This window comes from Lepidochelys kempii, chromosome 4 (genome assembly GCF_965140265.1).
Source record: "Lepidochelys kempii isolate rLepKem1 chromosome 4, rLepKem1.hap2, whole genome shotgun sequence".
In the NCBI taxonomy this organism is placed as follows: domain Eukaryota; kingdom Metazoa; phylum Chordata; order Testudines; family Cheloniidae; genus Lepidochelys; species Lepidochelys kempii.
In genome coordinates this window covers 62869952-62895148 of record NC_133259.1, presented here as the reverse complement: position 1 = coordinate 62895148, position 25197 = coordinate 62869952, and the positions used below count along the sequence as shown (strand labels likewise).

The 25197-nt window shown below is 39.3% G+C and overlaps 1 protein-coding gene across 13 annotated transcripts in view; it reads right to left on the bottom strand.

The window, feature by feature from the left end:
• The window catches only part of RAPGEF2 (Rap guanine nucleotide exchange factor 2), a 307277-nt gene that overhangs the window by 104612 nt on the left and 177468 nt on the right, over nt 1–25197 (bottom strand). The window contains exon 1 of one of the 13 annotated variants that reach the window (XM_073341486.1): nt 6222–6789. The exons of 10 other annotated variants lie outside the window; for them this stretch is intronic. In XM_073341486.1, the coding sequence (XP_073197587.1) occupies nt 6222–6281 (60 nt within the window). In that variant the 5' untranslated portion in view covers nt 6282–6789. Of the gene's footprint in view, nt 1–6221; nt 6790–25197 lie in introns of those variants that run through there. 2 more of the 13 variants (XM_073341487.1, XM_073341488.1) reach the window with 2 other exon arrangements.

The window sequence follows — 25197 nt, the reverse complement described above, 5'->3', positions numbered from 1 at the left end:
AGCACAAAACTTCATTTATTTTTTGCACTTGGGCTTGTGATCTGCTTTTGTCCTTATTAACCTGTGCAACAGAAGCAAATTAAGATAGGTAATTACATAGGCAATTTTCAGAGGGGATGAGCACCTGCAGCTCAGATCAACTTCACCTGTATTTGCAAGAATAGTAGAACCTCAGAGTTATGAACACCTCAGGAATGGCAGTTGTTCATGACTCCGAATAAAACGCTATGGCTGTTTTCAAAAGTTTACAACTGAACATTGACTTAATACAGCTTTGAAACTTGACTATGCAGAAGAAAACTGCTGCTTTTAATCATCTTAATTTATATGAAACAAGCCCAGAAATTTTCCTTATCTTGTCAAAAAAAAATTTTTTTTTAATTTTCCCTTGATTTTTTTTTAGTAGTTTACATTTAATACAGTACTGTACTGTATTGGCTCCCCCATCTCTGTGGCTGCCTGATCACATACTTCCAGTTCCAAATGAGATGTGTGGTTGGCCAGTCCGTTCGTAACTCTGATATTCGTATCTCTGAGGTTCTACTGTAAACTTAGGCCCGATGTTTCTACAACTTATTAACCATCCAGAGTCAGCCTCTAAGACAGTATACTAGACTAGGTGGACTTCCCATGTAGTCCCATTTCTACATTCTGAATACTGAAATATATATGTACAGTAGTCACTGTGTGGGAAAGATGTGAAAATATCTAATCCACTGTGCAGTTTTATAAACCTGACTGCTTAGGAGCACTTACCACCACTGGATTGGCCATCTATGATATTATAAGACTGGCTGGTAGCACCGCTTATTATTAAGGTAGTCCAACGCTTCCCATTATAAGACTGTTTTTAGTTGCTTATATCTTTGCCAAACTTTTAACCATTTTGCCTGAAATGCGACATCTGTCTCAGACTGAATTTTTTTGGAAATTCAGTCAAAAAAGTTCAGCCATTTCCAAGAAAGAGGCTAGGGAAAAATACATTGTTTTGCCCATGTTAAAAAATTCTGATGACTTTGTACTTAGAAAGCTCTTACATCTCCAATGCTCTGAATCAGGAATGTGAAACTTGGCAAGGGATGGCCTTTATGTCAGAGATGTGCCCATTGTTGTCCTTGTAAAAACCCACCCGCATTTAGCCAAGTTATAAACCTTTGTAAAATCACGTCATAAGCTTTTCAAAAAAAATTGCAGTTTGCATATGTTCAGTAGAGACCTGGATTTTCGCAACTAAAATTCCAAGATTCCATCCTCACTGAGAATGCTTCAGACTCCCACAGCTCCTAATGTTGACCAGACTGCACATGTGCCACCATGACAGAGCACATGAGCATGCTCCAGCCCAGGGCTACAGGGGCAAAGCCAAACCTTCCCTGTTAATTGCTGCACCAGGCCAGGGTTAGAGCTAGACACCAGAACTGAGTGCAAGGAGACAATCTACCATGGGCTTTCAATAACCCCCTGCTGTCTCCCAGGAATGTAGAGGAGGAAACCAATCACTAGCTAAATCCAAGACTTATTTCATTGGCCTTAAGAGAGAGACTATTTCAAAGTGAATATAAGAGATGGATAAGAATAAGTGGATGGGACCATCCAATCTGGATGCATTGTTCAGTTTTTGGTGGTAAATAAGAGATGTTAAATACACAAAAATATCCACAGCAAGCCCCAATGCATATTTCATTGAGATGAGCAAATATCAACCAACAGCGATAGCTACACTGTGCAGCAGAAAACAACAGTGGACTTTCCTGAACTTTTTTAATGTTCAGGTAATAGCTAATCCATGTGATCACATGATTATACTGCAATTCTTGTCCTCTCCTCTCCATCTCATACTACATCACTCATGTATTACATACATCTTGTTTCCAGAAAAGTGAATGTATGAATAGCCATTTCTCCTCTAGCATTAAAAAGAAAGGTTTTCATTTCCTCTGCACAGTTTTGTGTTTAAATCTGATTAATATATGTGCTAATCAATAGTCTTAAAAGAATGTACAAAATTAAAATAGGAAATAAAAATTCTCAATTGACACAACGCTGACTAAAAGACTCTTTTCATCTCCTGACTCAATAGCTCACTCTCATTCCTGTAAAAATAACCCATAATACCCCATATTAGGATTATCAAATCCACGCTCCGGTGGACCAAAAGAATGAGGTGAGTCAGATGCAGAGCTGAGGACCTCACAACACTCTGCCAGTAGCCCCACCAGTTTATACCATGCACCTCATATGACTGCAATGGCTACACAATCACACAAGGAGAAAACAATTGAGCTAATCTGCCAGTGAAACATGCCCTTCATTACAACATTGTATTTCAAAGCAATAACTTTTATCCACTATTGTGCACACAACTCCAGTGTATCCTGCAATTCATGAGTTAGTCATCATGCATGAACAATAGTGTATAAATATAATGGTTATTTCATACCCCAGTTTTCAGAGGAAGATAGGAATGGGCTTTTTGAACTTAGTTAATAAAGTGTTAACATTCCATAGTTAAACAAAAAACAAGACAGGGAAAAGATAAGGTTCTCAAAGTGACATTTAAATCACTCACATTGTACATGCTGTATATATTTACATAAACTATGTTTAACAGTAGATGTGTAACTAATTTCCAAAATACAATATGGAGGCAGCATGGATAAATGAGCATTATATGAGAACCTTAACATTTGCATCCCTTGACTTTTTGTTTAAATACATAATCTTAACACTGAATTATTATTATTGTATTATTATTAATATTGGTTTGCATTTCCTTGACTTTTAAAAAGAAAACAAGACACATAAAAGGCCCATGGATTCTAGAATTTAAGTGACCTGAACCAGACTTTGTAGTACACACCTAATTTTGATTAGTTCTAGGGATTAATTTTCATAACTCACTGATGTATCCAGTGTAGTTGTAGCAGTGTGAGCCCCAGAATATTAAAGAGACCCAATTTCTGTTGGTGAAAGAGAGAGAACAACGTTTTGAGCCACACAGCGCTCTTCTTCAGAAATGTAAAACCTGCACAACACTTTCAAAAGGTGAGCCTGCAAGATGGAATTCATAACTCTGATAGACACTAAAAATCATGGACTGAATAGACACACTGAATTTATGACTTATTGCCACATTCTGTAACCTGCTACCCCCCTTTTTTTTTGTTCTATGACTGCAGAGGTGCTACTGGGCCACCCTACCTGCAATGGTCCCTTAGAGTATGTGCTAACTACTTATGCTGAACAATCTGTTCCACCTTGCATTTAACTGTAACACTTGGCGTATAGCTACACTGCAAAGAAAAACTGCAGTTGGCCCGTGACAGCTGACTCGGGCTCCTGGGGCTTAGACTGTGGGGCTATTTCACTGCAGTATACAACTACCGGGCTCAGGCTGCAGCCAGAGCTTAGCGACTGTCCCCACCTCACAGGTCCTAGAGCCAGGGCTCCAGCCTAAACCCAGAAGTCTACACTGCAATTAAAAGGCCCCTTAGCCAGAGTCAGCTGGCATACTGCAGGTGTCTAATTGCTGTGTAGACATCCAAACTTGAAGAAGAGCTCTGTGTAGCTCAAAAGCTTGTCTCTCTCACCAACAGAAGTTGGTCCAATAAAAAATATTACATCACCCTCTCTAATAACTCACTGTGGCAGAAGTGATAAATTTGAAGCTTTGTGTTTTCTATTAATTTCGGTATTAAGACATTTTTCTGCAGCAGTGGGCTAACAGAGCAACAATACATCTGGAAAAGAAGTAACTATAATGGTAGGAACTAAGGGTATACACTGTTTTAAAACCAGCAGCAGCAAGTTGGAGCCCAAGTCCAAATGTCTACAGTTACCTTTAGCACCATAGCGTGAGCCTGAGGCTGTAGATCTGGACTCTGAGACTTGCTGCCTCGGCTTTTAAAATGCAGTACAGACATACCCTAATTTAAATTCTTACACACAGAGCTAAATCCTGTGAATCGATGAGACACTTGCACTCTGCCACTTGCAAATTGTTTGTGCAGGTCAAGCTGGGAAAGAGTACCCTAGGATGTCACAAAGGGGATAGGGCTTCTTTAATATGACATAAAATTTTGGCATATGCTAACAGGGCCTGCTCAGCAGTGATTTTTCAAATCAGAACATTTTCATATTTATTTTACTCTCAGATCCTGTCGCCTACCAATAAAAATTATGTGCATTTTTTTTATAATACCAAGAAAAAAATGTGTATCTTGAAACTTTGAAGTTCTTCCCCCCACCAATAGCTCATTAACCAGTTTTGAGATTTTCCCTCCTGTTTTCCAGTGAAATCACCTCTGAGCTGAGAACAATCATGGAAAGTTTCAACCCAAAGAAGAAATGTTCATGTTATGAACATGTGACAAAGACTTAAGCTTACATCAAGGCTTTCATTTTAACTAATGCTTTTGTTAATACAAAATATATATATAACCTTGCACTAGGATTATCTCACGATATATGATTCTTCTAATTTTACATGCATATTGTGATCTTGTTAGAATCTGATTTATCAAGGTATCATTTGAGGGTTTAATTTCTCACTCCTATTTTCAATTTTAAAAATTATCTAGAATATATTCCTTACAGTGAAATTCTTAATCCATGTGATTACATTAATTTGAAATAACAATATTAGATTATGAGAGGCACAATTTATAAAAATTTTGATCTGTAGAATAACAAGTTCATGCTTTTTTTCCCCGCCACCCACAAGTAATGACTGCATTTTCTTTAGACTCTTACTCTATTTCTACAGCATATTTAGAGCCTTGAAAGAACATTCTTAGAGGGAGAAGTGGGAGGAACAAGGAGACTAATGAAGATGAAAACTGAGTGAACACCAGCACCAAACACAACGTTATCATTTTCAATTCAATTTGTAATCTTACAAACATCCTCAATCAGGCCTGGTAGAATTTATTTAAGAGGGAGAAGTAGCTTAGTCTCCATGATATTTCAATCTTTTCATTAGTATCAAACTCTTTAGCGCACCATGAACAGCCAAGAGTTTGGTAATGTGAACTCCTTTATAAGGAGAATGAAACAAGACCATTAAATTAATTACACTCAAGCTTAACAGCATGAACCAATATAGTTTTCAATAGGAGGTTCCACACTATGTCTGCTACATACTTTACGGAAGTCTATGCAACTTTTTGTGAGGCATTTCTAGATGAAATGCTTAGAAAAGCAGAAATTAAAAGTCACTGCATCTTACCTACATTGAATGTATGAATAAAATATTTCCATATAAAGTTCCTCCCATCACATCCTTCCAGGACTTTTCATCTCTAAATGGGTCTCATACACAGTACACCACTTCTGTGTACTGTATATTCTACTATATTACATACACATGTATGTCTATACACGTTCACACTATCTGTAAAAACCTTTCTAAATTACTGAAGAGACTGAAAATTGTACTGCATAAACTGATAAAGCTGTGTGTATTAAGTAACAGCATTAACTGTTAGAAAATGAATTAAAGTTTCCAAGGTTTTTCTTTTATAAGAACAGTCTACCAACTCACATTTTTTGACACCCGAGACTCAGACTCGTAAGAGTTGCTGTTCTCACAAACAACAAAGAGTGGTTGCCGATGGGATTACAGCATGGCAAAAGTGTAGCTGACTCATGGGATCAATTATAAAGCACCAGTACTTATAGCTTTTGTTCACTCTAAATTATTCTGAATTTTCACCAATGGTTTTACATTTTTAAGCAATTAGTGGGATGACCATATTAGACATATAACCAAACTAGTTACTAACGCATCCTCCCATGCTAGAAAGCTATCACATTCTAGCACCACACACTACTGATCAAGCTTACCCCCACAATCTCCTAAAATATAGGTCACTCAGTATACACCTGATGTATGCTTTTGAAAAGTTATGAAATACACAAGTGAAAAGTTGAAATAGAATGCTTATAAGCCGCAACCAAGACAACTGTCTTAACATTTTTTCATTTAAAATAAAAAACAATTTAAAAGAATCAAGTGATTTATGTCTTTTCTAAAAAGTATGAAATACAACCATTTAATAAAAATTTTAATATTGTCACAGGTGCAACTTTTTTTTCCCCTGAATACCACCATTAAAACTACCATCATTAAAGCAGATCAGCAATAAAAGAAGCAGCTCCAATTTAAAAGCAGTTAACTGTGACAGGTTATTGATAGAACAAACAGAATTTGCAATACTTACTGAATGTTTCTCCTGCTGGCCCATAACTCCATGGTTAGCTGGGATCGCTAGTGGTTTCATAATGAAGAAACATATGCTGAACTGAATTTACACATCATGTACCAATTTTTCATGGATGGAAAGTCACCCTCTATAGCATTAAATTACAAAAAGAAGGGGGAGAGGAACCAAGCTGGAGCTTAAAGTGTCACTACCACTAAGCTCAAAAAACCTCTCACACTTGTAATACAGAAAAGCAATCCAAACAACAGCGTTCGTCTCCATTTTTGTAACACTGAAAGTCTAAGCGTGCCAGGATGTAGGGAGTCTGATGAAGCCCTAAACATCCAGCATTCTTCCAAGTGAACAAGATCATTCCCTGAGACTGAAGAATGGGAGGAAAAGAAAAAGGAGGAAAAAAAAAAGCTAAAATGGCTGACTGCACAGAGACTCCCTCAAAAAGGCTTAATACAGTATTATATTAGTCAGGTTGTTAGAACCAGCCTCCAGCATTCAGTCAAGCATGGTTAATAAACCTGTTTCATTTACAATCACACACACACCCCTACACAGCACACCCCCAAAAATCAGGACAGAGCATGTGCATAGGGACCTCCTCCCTGGCTGCTAATGAAGCTGACAGAGTGGTGACCAGTGATCTCTGTTCCACTCAACTAACCAAGTTTGCACAATTAATCTTAGCAGCATGACATTGATGGACATTTAATTTCATGATGTCTGACCCTCAGACTCAAGGCAAGCATGTCTACTACCGAGAGTCAGTAACAGAAATACAACACAGTTACACACACAAAAACCTAGAGAATCACGAGTCTGAATGTAATATGCCAATATAATTACGTTATTGTGCTTACTTTGGAAGACCATGGCTGCAGGCAGTTGGCATAGCAACGCACAAGGAAAGCCATTTCCTGGGTAGAAAGAATGCTTCCTTTTCTAAATAAAAAATTCCTCTTAGGATACAAACGGCATTGCTGCTTCCTCCAGAAAGCAAAGACACTGTAGTCTGTCTCTTAACCTGCACAGACAGGCACTCTCAATGCAGTTCCAGTGATGTAAGTTGATTTCTCTCTCTCTCTCCCTCCCTTTCCCTCTATACACGGAAATTTCGACTCAAATGGAAGACACATTCCTTGCGGCTCACCCCCTCAAATACTTAAACCATTTCACTCATTAAGGTAGAAATGGACAAGTCAGATAAAGTAACAAGCTCTTGCCTGTATTATATCAGCTTCTGTAGGTCAAGCAAGTCCCAGAGGGAAGGAATCCACTGAGTGCTCGCTCCAAAAGAGTGTAACTGAAGACAGGGAGGGAATAAGGAGCAAGACTTACTTCAACACAAGCTCTAGACTAAATAGGATTTTTCACCCAGGTGAAGATAAAGAAATGTGTTAGACAACACCTTCTCCTTCACTCACCCAAACATAAAATTGCTGCAAAGCTGTAAAACATCTCTGTCGAGTATTTATAAACAGCACACTTGACAAACATTCATGGATTTTGAACCGTTTAAACACTACTCCAACTCCAAATGTCTTTGGACTGGTATAGGTAAGATTCTGAATTTTCACAAATACCAACAACCATATTTTTGAAAACAGATTATACTTCTATATGGAGATTGAGTAATTTCCATTAAAACAATGGAGTGAACAATCCAGGAGATATAAAAAGACTAACTTTGACAGTTTCAGTCATGTACATGGTGCATGAAAATTACATTTTAAAATGGAGCAATTTACCCAGACACTCCCATAGAAAACACATTACTTCCAGTTTTATATCTGCAGCATCATGCTACAGACAAGCTATAATGCAACAGGGAAAATACTCAAGCAATAAAATAAATGTCATCTGTGTACAACACAAATTTTTGGAGGGTCACAAACTGATGACAGTGGAGACCGAGCCATTGCCAACAAACAGAACCTGCTACTCGGCCATTAAGCTGTCATGTTGCTAGAATTTGATCTATGCTACATATTTACAGTAGATTCCTTAAATCAGAGACCACCATTGATGAACTAAACAAGAACTTTTTTGCTGCTGCTATTGTAAAAAATATATATCAATATGCAGTCTATGAAGCTAAAAGCTATTAAACATGCATAAACACACATGAAAGATGAATCCTGAAAAATATTAACATGTACTCTACAGCTGTCTCCACCAAAATAACTCACCCTATGTTAATTCGTCTAACTTGCTACATAGTGATAATTTTCTGTACTGACGCTGATTGTTGGCAAATTAGGCTAGACATTTAGTAAAAATTAAGTTTAATAAAGAAGGATTCTGAGGCAACTAAGAGCCACAGTCTATTTTTAGAACATTATTTTAGGGAAAAATTTATTTAATATCAGGCCGTTTTTAAAGGGAATATATTTACCTTTATGGGCCCATTTAATACAGCACACATCTCCTTGATTTTCTAATACATGCTAAAAGCTATTCTTTTAAAGCTGAATTATGTAAGTTCTTCTTGATACAACTCTATTTTATAAACAAATTTCTGCAAAGGGAAAAAGTGTGGGTATTTATAGTAATTTGTAAATGACCTTAACATTCTTCAATAATTGACTAAGAATTTTAAAATGTTAAATTTAAGTTTCATTCTTGCAAATGCCGAGCATGGGCAGTTGTAAATGAAGTTCTGCCCACTGATACTGTAAATTATCCAATTCATGAAACTTATAAAAAGTAAAACAAGATTATGAAGTAAAGCAAAAATATTACTTCTCGTCAAAGTAATTAAAAAATGCTTTTAGTTTGGCTTGGTGGCCTTGTGGTTAGTGCCAAGCACTAACGTGAGTTTGGTGTTTCAACTCCTGGCTAGTAGGTGATGGGAGTTCTGCCAAGGCAAAACATTTCATGCCTAGGTGAGGAAACAGTGCACCAATCACCGCAGCTTGTTATATATTAAACTGTACACATACATGGTACTTTATTATTTGACTCAGCAGCAAAACTGATGGTCCTCAAAGGGAGTCCAGCCTAGCCATCTGTGGTAAAACCCTTGAGAGAAACAGGAAAATATGAACGGAACAAAAAAGTTAGAAGGGTGGGAGAAAGGCAGGGAATTCTCAGACAACCATACCACCCCCCTCCATCTTAATTACTGAAAATTACCTGGTTACCAACAGCAAATCTCCTCTCTCACATGAGAAAATAAAGCACTGACTTTATAGAAGGATGGGAAACATAAAAACCTAGCCAAACTGACACTTAGTTGCTGAAGCAGTTTCAGTAGCTAACACTTTTATGAATCGCAAACCCAATAAGACTGTCTCTTAAATTTGACAAAGCCTGTGCCACCGCCCTTGCTGTAACTTAAACTAATAAAACAGTTGTTTACTGTTTCATGTGCAGGGCTTTTAACTATCTTTGGCAGTTACTTTGTTGCTTAACATGTATAAAAACATAAGATATCAAGCCTCTTGTTTCTTTCTCTCCCTCCCCCAACCCCATCTCCTGAACATCAAAGCATCTTCATATGGAGTAATTTTATCTACAATTGTTTTTAACAAAGTAATTAAAATCCCGTTACACTTTACATAAAATGAGTAAGGCAGAAATCTGACCAACATTTTATAAGTTTTAAATCCTATTTCAAATATAATTGGAATTCATTTAAGGACCTCTAAAAAGTTCAGATACCCTGGAAAGTATCCTATCTTAGATAATTATGAACAGTTAAGTAAAATGCAACTTTGCTTTAATAACAATATTCAAATTATGGCTAAAGATGAAAGGGAGCGAAAAGCAATATTCAAGCCAAGTTTAGCTCTTAGCGTTTTAGTTGGTCATAAGGTAGTTATGAGTCTTAGTCATCCAACCCAAGTTTTCCATAAGGAGGACTAGAGTTTTACAGTCCTCCTAGAAAAATTGTGTTTTGCAGAGAAATTTGAAAGAGATGAGTGAAAAGAATGGCAAACAAGGCCAGGGACAATATGCAATGAGGGTATGGGTGGAAAGAAAAGGAGACTTGTTAGCTAGGAGCATACATTAGCAACACACTAAATTTTCTGAATCTAGAAACAGAATAACCCTTTAACAAGATACCTGGTTTTATCCTTTTCACCCATTCTGAAAACCTGCAGAACACCAGAAGCAACAGCAGTACATCATCTTAAATGAATGCATGGGAACATTTCCTCTTTAATACAGTGAAAGGAAAAGGACAAGTCTAAAAACTAATGTTTTAAAAAACTCAGTGTTGTTGGACACAAATTTCCTCGTGCACACAGGAATGTCAAACTACTTCTATATCATTTTTCTCTCTCCCTCCTAGCCCTCCCCAATAATTTGTCTCCTGGGATATGGCTGATAGGTGTAAAAAGAGCGGGGGGGGGGGAGAAATTTGCTCTGAATGCTGCAATAAGGAATAAGTTTAAAGGCCTCATATACCACACAAGTAGAGCCCTGCAAATCTGCGGCTATCCGCTTTATAGCTGCAGATATTCATATCCATGGACCATGTTTGCAGATTGTGGAGGGATGTGGATCCAAATTTTATATCTAGGAGCCCTGCAAATCAGCAGCTATTCGCTTTATATCTGCGGACCATATTTGCAGATCACAGATAGGCTGTGGATACACATTTTGTATCCTTGTAGGGCTCTACACACAGCGCCTTTTCCTCTAACATGCTGCAGTGGATTTAGAATTCACAAACACCTGTGGGACTACTTCAAATTTACCCACAACTTTTCTCTAAACACTCAGAAAACTTCACTGAAAAAACAGTTACCTACCTTTTGTAACTGTTGTTCTTTAAGATGTGTTACTCATGTCCAATCCCAGTAGGTGTGTGTGCACTGCATGCACAGTGGCCAGAAGGTTTTTCCCCTAGTGGTACCCGTCAGGTCAGCTGGGGAGCCCCCTGGAGTCACGCCTTCATGGTGGTGTATATATGTCCCTGCTTATCTTCTGTCTCTTCTGCTCCTTCTTAGCAGATACTCCAACAGAAGGGAGGCAGGTGGGTCTTGGAATGGATATGAGCAACGCACCTCAAAGAACCTCAGTTATGAAAGGTAGGTTACCTTCTGAGATCCTCTATGATAGCACCCATGGCGAGGAAGCGAAATTCCAGGAGGAATTCCCTGGCCTGACTGGAGTCTAGGAGAGCTCCGGGGAACTTTATTCTTTGAGTGGGAGTTGTGGTTGACACTGTCAAGTTCAAAATAAGGCTGAGCCTGTGGAACATTGTCCACACCAGGCTCATGTGGGCCTCCACTTGGGCCTGGGAGCGGCCCTTGATTAGCCAGTCATCTAGGTATGGAAATACTTGCCTTTGCTGCTTCCGCAGGAAGGCTGCCACAACTGCCATGCACTTAGTGAACACCCGAGGGGCTGCCGAGAGGCCTAAGGGGAGGACAGTAAACTGATAGTGGATGTTGTTGACCACGAAACCTAGGAACCATCCGTGGGATGGGATTATGGACACATGAAAGTACGTGTCTGTCAAGTCGAGGGTGGCGTACCAGTCCCCCGGATCCAGGGAAGGAATAATGGAAGCCAGGGAGACCATGCGGAACTTCAACTTCTTTGTGAGTCTGTTTAGGTTTCGCCGGTATAAAATAGGCCTGAGCCCACCCTTGGCCTTTGAGATTAGGAAATACTGGGAGAAGAACTCCAGAGGGACCACCTCTACTGCCCTGAGTTATCGGAGCGTTTGCTCCTCCTGAACTAGAAGCTGTTCATGAGAAGGGTCCCTGAAGAGGGAAAAGAAGGGTGGGTGGGAAGGCAGGAGGAAATAGAATTGAAGAGAATACCACAATTCTACCATGCTCAAGACACACTGGTCTGAAGTATTTGAGCCCAGGCATGGTAGAAATGGGATAGATGATTCACAAAGGGAGGGGAAGGATCCAGGAACTGAACTGGTGCATCGCCCCAGGTGCATGTTCAAAAGTTTGGTTTGGAGGCTGAGGGCTGCTTTGCTGTGCCTTGGTCCTGATTAGAGAAGGACAGAGGGCCTCCGCCTATTACTCCAGCACTGCTTCCTGCTGTAGTCCTGCCTAGGAGGAGCTGAGTAGAAGTGAGCGGTGGGTTGTGGCTTAAAAGGCTCTCTTTGTGGGGGCTGGCATATGAAGCCCCAGGGGACTTCAGGGTTGCCTGCAAGTCTTTCAGGCTGTGGAGCCTAGTGTCTGTTTGCTCCGAGAAAAGCCCTGAACAGTCAAAAGGCAAGTCCTGGATAGTGTGTTGGACTTTGAGTGGGAGTCCCAACACTTAAAGCCTTTAGCTCCATCTCTGGAGCTATCACAGTTGCCATCATCCAGATTGCTGAGTCCACCGAGTCCAGGGAGACACATAAGGAGATCCTCACAATGACTCTGCCCTCCTCCAGGACAGCCGCAAAGTCCAAGCAGGAGTCCGCCAGAAGTTCCTGAAACTTGGACAGCATGTTCAAGCAATTATAGCTATAGCTGCTAAGGACTGCCTGCTGGTTGGCAACATTAAGCCGGAGTCCCCTGGTAAAATACACCTTCCTACCAAAGAGATCCAGCTTCTTCGCCTTTTTGGATGTAGGAATCGGACCCAGTTGTCCCTCCCTTTCTTTCTAGTTGACCGCCTCCACTACCAGAGTACCCGGCTGAGGATGAGTAAGCAGGTGCTTGTACCCCTTATAGGGCACAGAGTATTTCCTCTCTACCTCTTTAGCCATGGGGTGGGAAGAGAGAAGGGTGTTTGCCACAACACCTTAGGGGTGTTATGGATAGTCTTCATGAGGGGCAAAGCCACCCTCAAAGGACCTTCAGGGACCAGAGTGTCATATCGGTCTCCTCTGAGACTTCCTCCACCTGCATGCTTAAGTTTTGAGCCACCCTCCTGAGCAACTCTTGGTGTGCCCTATTGTCCATGGAAGTGCCCACCACTACTTTATCCAGGGAAGATGTGGAAGATGCCCCCAGAGGCACCAGGTCTTCCTGCCACTGGTTCTCAGGGATCCCCTTATGCTGAGCGGTCCTGGTTCCTGGGCCTATCTCGGTACCGGCCCCGGGTCCCACAGCAGACTCCCTGCCGACCAGCGTACCCATCTCCTGCCCTAGCAGAGGATCCCGGGCTACCGATGTTGATGATGGAGGGATCCATGCCTCCGAAACCCCCAACAAGGATCTGGACCCTGGCCCTTGGGCATGGTGGTATGCCCACGGGGTTCAGAAGGGCCATTGAGCTGGTGCCTGCCACTGTGGAGGCCAGGACATCATGGGTAGTGGCTGCCCTTCCTCCTGCCTCGGGCGGTGCCAGGAGCAGTGCCAGCTTCACCCAGAGGCGTACGACTCCACCACAGAGTCCGACAAGGCCTACCAGTCCAACCTCAGCAATCAAAGCGGTGTGTAGCGAAACGGTGCTGAGGAGCGGTGCCAAGGTGAGGGCGAGCAGTGTCTCATCATCGTCAGCTTGCCCCTAGAGGGCATGGTGCCTCTTTGCAGTGCTGGTGCCATTGCAGGTGCGGGGGACTGCACAGTCACTGCTATGAGGTCCCTAGCCTCCTTAAAGGCATCCAGTACAGGTGGAAGATTTATGTCCTCCTCCCGACACTCCCACACCAGGGAGTCCACTAGAACCGGACTCGACGGACCTCCCGGTGAGGCCGGAGTCAACGGTGCCAGCTGAGTCAGAACAGGGGAAAAGTCCACTAGGGGATCGTTTGCTGTTAGCAAGAGAGCGCTGTTCCAACAACAGTCACTGGCGATAAGAAGGAACTGAAGAGGCAGCGGGTAGACAAGAACCTAAATACACCGCCATGAAGGTGCCATGAGGGGCTCCACAGCTGACCTGACGGATATCGCTAGGGGAGAAACCTTCCGGCAACTGTGCATGCGGCGCACACACTCCTACTTGGAATCGACATGAGCAATCACTCAAAGAAGAACAAACAGAATCACAGAACTGGAAGGAACCTCTTGAGGTCATCTACAGTCCCCTACACTCAAGGCAGGACTAATTATCTATTATTCCTGACAGGTGTTTGTCTAACCCGCTCTTAAACAAATTACTTATCAAATTCACCACATAGAGTTTTTCTTGTTAAAATGTTATTACTTCAGCCAAAACGTAAAGGATTAAACATGATAAATATCAACAGTTCACCTTTTAAAACAAACAGACAGGCAGTGGCATTGTTAAATTAATGAAGCTCATTGCAACCAATTAATATCCTGGCAACACCAAAGCTACAGTTACTGCATTGTAATGTCTGCTATTTTGATAACCCATTTACTAATGTTACAGAACATTTGAACAAATGCCCTTCTGTTGAGCTATTACTGCAGATGAATCTATAATCCGGAACTTTAATATAAATGACAAGGCCAGAGTACAGTCAGACTGGTGCCTCAGCTGGGCTTGATGCATTGTGGTCTGCCAATCTTCCCTTTGATTACAGACCGATTTGTCACCTTGTGTACTCAGCTCTCAGTTTTTAGTAAAGAAAACATTCTTACCTTTGTATGTCATATGCCTCAAAACATCAGCACGGTGCCAAACGTACGAAAAGTATTCTACAACCATCATCAAGTCTTCATTTCTGACAGCTGACAATTGCTTTGGAACAGAAATATGAGGCAACTGTGGAACTTCTTGTGGCACTCTTGTAATGAGTGTGTCTCCCCCATTTTCAGGATTTATAATTTAGCTGGAAAAACCTACTTTAGATAAAACCTTGCCACAAAGACTCAGCATGCAAAAACACTTGCACTTTATTTTTAATTATGCTTTATTCAAAATGTGTTTTTGCACTAGTGACATTTTTTCCATTCACTGTTTTGCACTCCTGTAACTCATATATCATGGTTCCACTGTCTAAATTTTTATTTTAAAAGATTATCTAAAATATATGCCATTAATATTTGATATATAGGCGATGCCATTCAGTCATTTATTTAAAAATTTCATCTATTCTGATTTTAATTTTACAGTCGGCTTCCATAAAAGTAAAATTTTACCATCTACATAAATCTAGATGGAGTTTAATGCATATTAACAACATTATTCGTTTAAAAGGAAATATAGAACTGTTTTTATGATTACTGTTAAACACTAAAAAAATTAATAATAATTTTAGATTTATGTATCTGGCCATAAAGACACAATTAGAGTTTTAAAAATAATTTTCTCTTCAATCATTACCTTATAATAACCCCTCTGAAAAAGAAACTGTTTCTTCGCAATATTTTTTCTTCCACCATACAAGCAGATTGCTTCTCTATACTAGCACTTTTTTTTTTTTTTTTTAAATATCAGTAGTCCTTTAGCCCTAGGGTTAGTCCATCTTAAGGGAATTCTAATATAATGGCTAACTTTAGAGGAGCAGGCTCTGGGCACCTATTACGAAATCTGTCCTTGGCTAGTTCATTCTGAAGTGGAGGGCTATTTTCTGGATGTCAGTAATTACTGTGCAGGAAGAGCTTTGTTGCTTTAACTGTCTCCTTTCCATATCCAAACAGATAATTGGAGTCTCATTGAGTCTGGATGGCTATGAGGTCACCCCATTATTTAGCAGGTTCTCTCAGCTTGGTAGGTAGAAAGTAGCTACAAGAGTGTATCAATCAGATTGGAAAACAAGGATCTCAATGACAAAATAAAAACACTAGAATTACTGTGCCTTCTCCTGCTTTCTAACTGCGAAAAAAGTACAGGGTGTGGAGGGGGGAGGGGAGGGAAGGCATACGTGACCCTCTGAGGCCAAGATTAATCGAGGACATTATAAATTCGTGTGTCTTGAAAAGAATGTGGCATTCCTCTTTGGGCAGAAGGATAAGTGAGAAGGCTCAGTAATAGAGACCCAAATCTCCATGTTGTTAGCTTGAAAGAGGATGGGATAGAACACCCACTCCACTGGGTCCTCATCTGGTCTTCTGTCTACCTGCTATGGAACTGAGTTCTCCAGAGATGTGGAAGTGCCCAAATGAATTTTAGCTTCTTCTCTACCCCATGCATAAGAATTGTCTTGTTGAGAGTGGATGGCTGTGTACCTCCTTGCTTGTTCATGTACACCACAGCTGTTCTGTTGACTGTTGTCACGAGGATACAGTGGTAGGATATTTTTGAGGACCAGGTGGATTGCCCTGAACTCTAGCCAATTTATGCTCTTCACTGCTCCCTTAGACCAGAGTATGTGTGTTAATCACTGGGTACCCTAGGCTCATCACCCAGACAAGGTGGCTTCCTTTATTACTGTGAGCCTGATGGTTCTGAGAAAGTTCAGACTTGAACCTTTCCATTTGAGACTACAAAGACAGAGAGGAAATGACCTTGTGGGCTACCAAAACCTTCTTTCAGAATTAGATGGAAAAAGGAGAGAGAGTTGTTCTCTCTGGTCTTCCTTCCTTCTCTCTTACCCTAAATTTTAGTAAATGGGACATAGTTTCAGTTACAGACGTCTCTTCTTATCCAAAATCCAACAAGGCATACTCAAATGTTAGAAACACTTATTACATACCCCAAATAACTCAGTGCTGTGTTTAAATGGAAGGGAGTAGTTACCCCACTTAAGTTAATACCAAGCTGTAATGCACTTTTGTGTCTTTAGAGGAACACATTAATCTTATGATTTCCTTGAACTATCCAAGAGAGGGCTGGACATTGCAAAGCACACGGTTTTGGTACAATTCAGGACTGAGTGTGCGTTGGAATCACCTTGCTGGTCGTAGCCAAGTCTGATGGAAGCAAGAGTGGGGCTATAGACAGGCTGCTAGGGTGAGAGCTGCTGAAGCAGGGCTGTCCAGCACACGGACACTTCAGGGTGTGACCTAGATGCTCACAGACTGGTTATGAGCGTACCAGGCAGGGAGCTTCAGCAGCAAAACATTATAAAGGTACCCAGGGTTGCAGGGCAAATGGTGACAACCTTTCACTGGATTGCCCCCTCCAGTAACAAGGTCAATGGGTTCAAACATCAGTAACAAAATATAGTTACGTTACATTAACCATTTTAACTTATTTAAAAGAATACTAAAACACTTTGCAAAATCTATAATCTATCCATGAAAAAAAAAATCAAGTAAAATCTTAGTCCTACCAAATATAGAAATTGTTACAGTCTAGTTTTAATGCTACGCCATTTTGTTTTCTGTTATTTATTGTCAGGTATGCTAACTTTAAGTATCTTTCATCTACTGTCATGGATATTTCCAGATCTTTCAAGACTCACTAGGTAACTTGGGGGAGGTGAAAAAGCTAGTGAGATACAATAAAAATTAAAAATATAAATTGGCATTTTATCAAATTTTTAGCCAGTATACTCTAGTTTTCATATCTCAACTATGTTCATTGATAAAGACAGCAAAATTGGTTGTGCTGGTTTTGTGCCAAGCAGCACTAAAATTGTACTGAATCTATCTGAAAGTTTAGACAGAAAAAAGACAATTTCTAGATGAATAAAAAAAAATTCTATGAATGTAAGTTCCTCAAATATACTACTACAATTAGTTACTATTGACAACTAAAATCCATATTTTATTCATTTTATGTGGTCATCTTAACCCTCTTCAGTGATATGGATTAAAATGAGTTTCAACAAATTCATGACAATTATTTTTAATTTTGTGGTAGTACAAGATACATATAGCCTTTTTAAAAGTTAGAAGTTATTAGTGCTCTGATACACATGGGTGAAGTTTACAAACTTCATACATGTCATACACTTGATCCACACTGATAACAAGTGCCTGCAATATATTTGTAGAAGTTTGATTTACAAATAAAGTTTTAAGCAATTGAATATGTGCTGACCATGCATATTGCAGTACTACATTTTCATCTTTGTTTTCAATCTCAGCATTTCTGTTTGTAACCATTTCTTTACACTACGGCAATTTCTTCATTGAAAGCTATATGTGGATTGAAGATTTTTTTCCCTCCTAAAGGGGACATTAAGTAAATTTTTTGAAAATACCTAAATCTTATTTACAAAACAGTCTTAGGCACTCAAAAATTTTACTTTACATCTTTATTCATGGATAAATAACTCAGATAGTTCAACTGATTTTTGTTCAGCACTTACACTAAATATGCACTTGTGGACGTGAATTTCTGCCCAAAATTTTACCAAGTTAAGACTGTTTGGAAACAAAGGTTTATAACGGAATGTGTATCCATGTTTAAAAGTAGATGTGATGTCACTCAACCAGAGGAAGCAGCTCTCTGAGTTGCAGACATCCTAAGGATTTTAAAATTTGGTTAAAATACAATGCTAATTACATGTTTAAGCAGCTGTATTTCCTCTTTTGGAATCTTACAAACAAGTGTTTTTGAACACCTGTGATTCACCCTTAAATACCACTTTTAATCAAACACAGCTTCTAAATAAAAGAGATGCAACTATATCCCACTAAAATTAATCTGATTCCTATTCATGTTCTGTAACGACTCTCACTGTGCAATAGTACATCACAAATGATAAACTATCCTGCTATCAACAACCTTAAGGATCCATCCTGAATAAACCTTAGGCAACTTCTTTTATATTACTTCAAGTCAGACATGCTCTGGACGACCGACACCAAAGCAGCTGATTGTAAGGATTTCCTTATGTTTAATTTTTTATAAACTTTTAAAATAATTCCTTCAGAATAACAACAAGAAAGCCTGAAAAATACAAGGGAGCACATGAAATACAGGGCATATTTAGCCCAAATACATGGAATATCCTTGTGACCGTGCACTGTATTGGACAGGGCATTAGATTGGGAGCTGGAGTTCTAGGTTTTGATCCTGGCTCAGACACTAATCTATTACCTGACCTTGGGTTAGTCACACCACCTCTCTGTGCTTCTGTTTCACCTTCTACCTTGTGTGTGTCTTACCTGTTCAGACTGTGATTTCTTCAGGAACCATCTCACTATGTGTTTGCACAGCACCTAACAAAACAGGACCCCAATCATCGTTGCGCCCTTTAGGTATTGCCATTTAGGGCTAATACTAAGTAGGCAAAACAGAGTTAGAGAATACTGATTTTCCTCTGAAGTATTTGACAGTTGCAAGAACTGCAAAGTGCCACTGTTCTCAACCACTGTTAAAACTTTGAAACTTGGGAAGAGAAGTATCATATGCTGAGCTTGAGCCAAGATCTACACTTAAAGCTTAGGGCTGGGTCTTCACTATGGGGAGATCATTGCTGTTGCAATCGATGCAGCAGGGATTTGATTTAGCACGTCTAGTGAAGAGCCGCTAAATTGACAGCAGAGCACTCTACAGTCGACCCCAGTACTCCAGCTCTCCAAGAAGAGTAAGAGAAATTGACCAGAGAGCATCTCCCATCAATGCAGTGAAGACACCGAGGGTAAGTTGACCTAAGCTATGTCGACTTACCCAGGTAGCGAACACAAGCCCTTAGACACACAAAGACAGACATAGCTATGTCAGTCAGGGAGGGGTGTGGAAATAGGTAGGTTGACAAAATAATTCTTCCATTAACTTAGCCCTGGTCTACACTGGGTGGGTGGGAGGGAGGGAATCGATCTCAGTTATGCAACTTCAGCTATGTGAATAACGTAGCTGAAGTCGGCGTACTTATATCGACTTACCATGGTGTCTTCACCACGGTGAGTCAACTGCTGCCACTCCCCTGTTGACTCCACCTGAGCCTCTTGCGGTGCTGGAGTACAGGAGTCAATGGGAGAGCACTTGGGGGGGTCGATTTATCGCGCCTAGACTAGACGCGATAAATAGATCCCCGCCGGATCGATCGCTGCCTGCCGATCCGGCGGGTAGTGAAGACATACCCTTAGCTATTGTTGCTTGGGGAGTTGGATTAACTACAGCAATGGAAAACCGCTATGTCATGGCATGACAGCAACATAGCTGCAGCAATGCCCTCCCGCAGTGTGGATAATGTCCTAAATCTTGGTAGCAGGTGAAGGAGGAATAGGTTCTCTAATACACTGTTCTGAAATGTGATGGCTTGTGCATTTTTAATTGTATATTTTGTTAGTGATGCTCAGTTTAAATGCTTAATTAAAACAAATATTTTATAAGAGCTTTGAACTTTTCCGTTTTAAGTAAATTCTTTCTGTAAAATGGTAAGTTAAGAAGATTCAAAATAACTCAAAAGGATTGGCACCCTTGTTAAAAGTTTTTAAAGAGAGAGCAAGTATTAAAGGACCAGACATTTATTACCTTTCTATTTATCTAAATGGTGTTGACATCCTAACAAAGTCTGCAAATTTTAAAGAGCTGTGCAAGCAATATAAAAAAACCCAAGTCTATCCACACATAGACCACCCCCACATACCAACAGATATGTAAGGTATTAATTGCAAGGTATTAATTGTTTGATACTGTATAACCTTAACCTGAAGGTAGACATTCTATACTAACTGTTTAAAAACAACAAAAGAAAACATCGCAATTAAAACATTTTAATATTCCTTGCACCTAAAGATAAATAGCAGAAATTCTAGCTATTTTTTCATTGGGAATGATCAGCTTAGGAAACCAGAGTTATGCATGAGAACTTGATTTTTCTGTTGAAAAAGTGAGCATACATTTTAGTTTTAAAGATAAAGCTAGCATTTAATGCTACATCAATATCCCTATGTCAGCTAGACAAAATTATACATTGCAATAGTAAAAAAAAAAAATCCACCTCATAAGATGATGATAAAAACTCATCCTTATTGTGGTAAATCTACATTTTTCTTGAGAAAGTTTTTACATGTTTACAAACAGAGCATTGTCAATATTCACAAATTGAAAACAGAACCCAAACTGGCAGTATTATTACTGACACCTAAATTGCCTGAAACACTGTATGACATGATACACAGCACTCTACTTTGAATTTCCAAATGCAACCAAAAGATGCGTCCAATTATGACATCAGTACAAGCTCTCTTTCCAAGGGGAATGAAAGAACGGCAAATCCCAATGGATACACAAGTTCTGCAGCAGAGATGATGTAATATATAAAAATAGACATCCTCAGACAGAAGCTGAAACTTGGATAAACAGCACACTGCATACAATTCTGAACTGCTTTGCATTAATTTGCAATTGCATACTATTAACAGGAAGAAAGAACAATCTCTGTTCTAACACACACTCATTTCTGATTTACATTACCTGTTTAATTCATCACCTGCATATTCTATGGAATAAAATGATAATTTTTTACATCCTGATTAAAAAAGAGAAATACCTTAATATAGTAAAAAGACAGAAGTACATCCTGTTAACCAATTCTGAGGCTAACAGGCCATGATTTCCTGGAAACTGCAGCACACATGGAACGGTACTGTATGTATATATATATTCACCTATTGTTCCTTGGCATCTCCACAGAGGACCATTGTATTGCAATTTCTAGACAAAGCAGGTTAAAGCTGCTGTACTAGCCTCAGAAATCCTTTGCTTTCTGGGAGAATGGCAGCGCAATCCAGAATTTCCTCGTTTTTGTGAGTTTATGTCTCACTCTTAAAGATACACACTCACTTATACAGTACATACATACACTTCAGAAATGAGTACTTTTAATATTATCTATACACATTTAGCATTTGATTATTTATGTTAGAGTAAGTTGAATATATTTTATCTTGACAATCTCTGCAAATTTGGGGTGACATCACCATGAAATGTCATTAAAAAAGTTAGGAAAAAACAGAAGAATGTTTTAAAATTAGATTCTTTTTTTTTAAAAGAAATAAAATTACTCGGCATAAATATTCTTCCTGCTAGGTTCTACCGCATTATGGACCCACCCTCACTCCTTTGCCAATAGATTTAACCTTCAAATAAATTTAAATTTTTATGTTTCAGATGTTATATAGACGTTTACACAAATATGTATTCATGTACAAAAGTGTGGGCATTACACCCCCTGAGAACAGTGTTAAAATTGTAAGCTATCACTTTTCCCCAGTGATTTTCCTTGTCCTGCTTGCATGCTAGGAGGCTCTGCACAGCCCTGGCAACTTATTTACTCATCTTCTGCAAATAAACTCAGTGAGAATGGAAGAACCACATATGAAATCAGCATTTTGGAATGAACACTCACCTGGTGTAAGGATTTTTAGTAAAAGAATCTATATTAAAATAAATAAATAAAATGCATTAGAAATTTGTTAAGATTGTGAGGAATATGAAATTGAAGCTGCTGAGGTCTGGGAGACTGACAGTGATTTTTTCATACTAAACTCATTTCTTGTGATTGATATAAAGTGCATGTGGGCTGACAAATCACGTTCTTAGATTCACTTTGATACAAACTATAATGGCTGAAGTATTACATTAAAAATCAAATTGGAAAGTCAGCTTTAAGTATATGACTATATTGGCATCAATTTACTGTACAGAATAAGGAGCACTGAAATTAGCAGACAGAACATTTGAGTTTACAAGCAAGGTAATTGCATTAGTGAGGCATATTACAGTGCCATGAAGTCTGCATTGTTGAGGAATATGCTTTGCATTCTTGCCTATTAGAAGTGAATGCATTAATTTCTTTAAGTTTGCTTTCTTTGTAATTGGGCTTAGTGTTTCTTTATAATATCCTTTTTCTAATCCCTCTGTTCTTTTATTCTGATCCTTTATTCTTTTTGTGTGTGGTGATGGTGGCATTTCCCTGGGATCTGAACAGGACCTTTCCCTCATCCCATATCGTCCTAGCTAAAATGTAAGAAAAGGCCCTTGACTCTTCAAGACAGGAATCAGGGCTATCTAACCAGGCATCACCTCCCTTAACTCTTCCGAAACTCAATGTGTTAGAGGGTGCTGATGAATGTCACAGGAACTCCATCCATCCTAAGACTGGTAGCAATACATCTATAACCCCCATTCCCTATATCTATCTAATCCGTTGATATCCACACCTCTATTTTAAACATTTTTTTCTATATAATTATATAACAAAATCTTTTTCTCCTGTTTAAACTTTACATGCATGTGCTATTCCAAAAGCTTGAGAGCTAAGTAAACATTAGCAACTATCACAAGCATTTGGACTGTTCAATTTTTTTAAAAGCTTGAGATATTCGCAGTGTAGTTGGATCAGCCAGTCATGTAACTCTTATTCTTTTAATATTAAAATGTCTTGCCTAATATCCTATAGGAAGCCTATGACAGAGTCTGGAATAGAACACAGCTCTCCTGGGTTCTATTCCAGTTTATTAAATACAAGAGAACATCCTTGGTCCTGAGCATCATTCATAGTCTATCCTGTGTGCTGAATGAAGCAGGAATCCTGCAGAACAAATAGTATATGATCATGTAATTAAAGGCTATTATAACGTATACACATAAGGCAGATAAATTAAGGTTGCCCGGGCAACCTTAAACCTGGTGTTCCTAATCACTGGATGCTTGAATTTGCAACCCTTAACATTTTTAAATGTAGTTTTCTGTATTTGATTTTCTAGGCTTTATAAAAAGAAAAAAACCCAAATTCCATCATATAGACTCCTACGGACACCACAGGGGTCATTAACAAGTGCTTGAACCCAGGACCTTTAGAGCCAAAGCAAACCTCTAGGCTGTTATCTTCTATGTGGAACAACAAACAGAGCTAGATACAACATACATTTTGACAGTGGTTTACACCGGTAGTTCTTAACCAGGGGTACACCGAGGTCTTCCAGGGTACATCCACTCATCTAGATATTTGCCTAGTTTTACAAGAGGCTACAACAAAAGCACTAGCAAAGTCGAAATAAACTGAACTTTCATACAGACAAATGATTTGTTTCCATTACTATCTATAGTATACACTAAAATGTAAGTACAATATTTATATTCCAGTAGATTTATTTTATAATTATATGGTAAAAATAACAAAGAAAGCAATTTTTCAGTATTAGTGTGCTGTGACACTTTTGTATTCTTATGTCTGATTTTGTAAGCAAGTAGTTTTTAAGTGAGATGAAACTTGGGGCTACGCAAGACAAAGACTCCTGAAAGGGGTACAGTAGTTTGGAAAGGTTGAGAGCCAACGGTTTACAAAACCATTTGCTAAACTAACAGTTGAATGTCAGGATTCCTGGGCTCTATTTCTGGCTTTGGAGGGGAGTGGTTCTGGTTATAGAGTACAGCTAAGTACACAGATTTGATTTATTTATTCTGAAAGTGTTGCTGAGGATGAGACTTGGATCTGCCATGTTAGAAACTATGCTCTGTTTCCAGCTCTGCTCAAAGTGACCTTGTGTGAACTCTCATTTGAAAAACTGAGGGAGAGAGAATGATATTTGTCTGCTGCCTAAGAGGTAGGAGGGCTGGCTCACTAATGAGGACTGTGAAGTTTATAGAAATATTAAATACCTTTAAGTGAAAGAGCAAAGACTAGAATTTATGACTCCCTGCCCACCACTCCTTCTCATAGGCCAATGGATTGGCAACTGCAGACATCGCATCTGGAGCTCAAGCTGGGTGGGTTGAGGAGCATGCTCAGTGCACTAGGAATTCTTCCAAAGATTGTCAACAGCTAGCTACTAAAAGCTCTATTGATCACGTTCAAATGGCAATTTTCAGTCTTATAACTTGTTCCAATCTGAACAGATTTTCATGGGGACAGCAAAAGATATCTGACTGACCCAAGCACTACCCCCCTGCTTATGTTTGTGCTCCAAATCATAAATGCACTATACCAGGGGTAGGCAACCTATGGCACACGTGCCAAAGGCAGCACATGAGCTGATTTTCAGTGGCACTCACACTGCCCGGGTCCTGGCCACCAGTCCGGGGGGCTCTGCATTTTCATTTAATTTTAAATGAAGCTTCTCAAACATTTTAAAAACCTTATTTACTTTACATACAACAATAGTTTAATTATATATTATAGATTTATACAAAGAGACCGTCTAAAAATGTTTAAATGTATAACTGCCACGTGAAACTTTAAATTAGAGTTAATAAATAAAGACTCGGCACACCACTTCTGAAAGGTTGCCGACCCCTGCACAAGACTCTCATGGTTACTGGCCCAGATGCACTTCTGTCCCTTTCTGCTCTCTGAGTGCGACCCCTTCAGGTGTCAGGC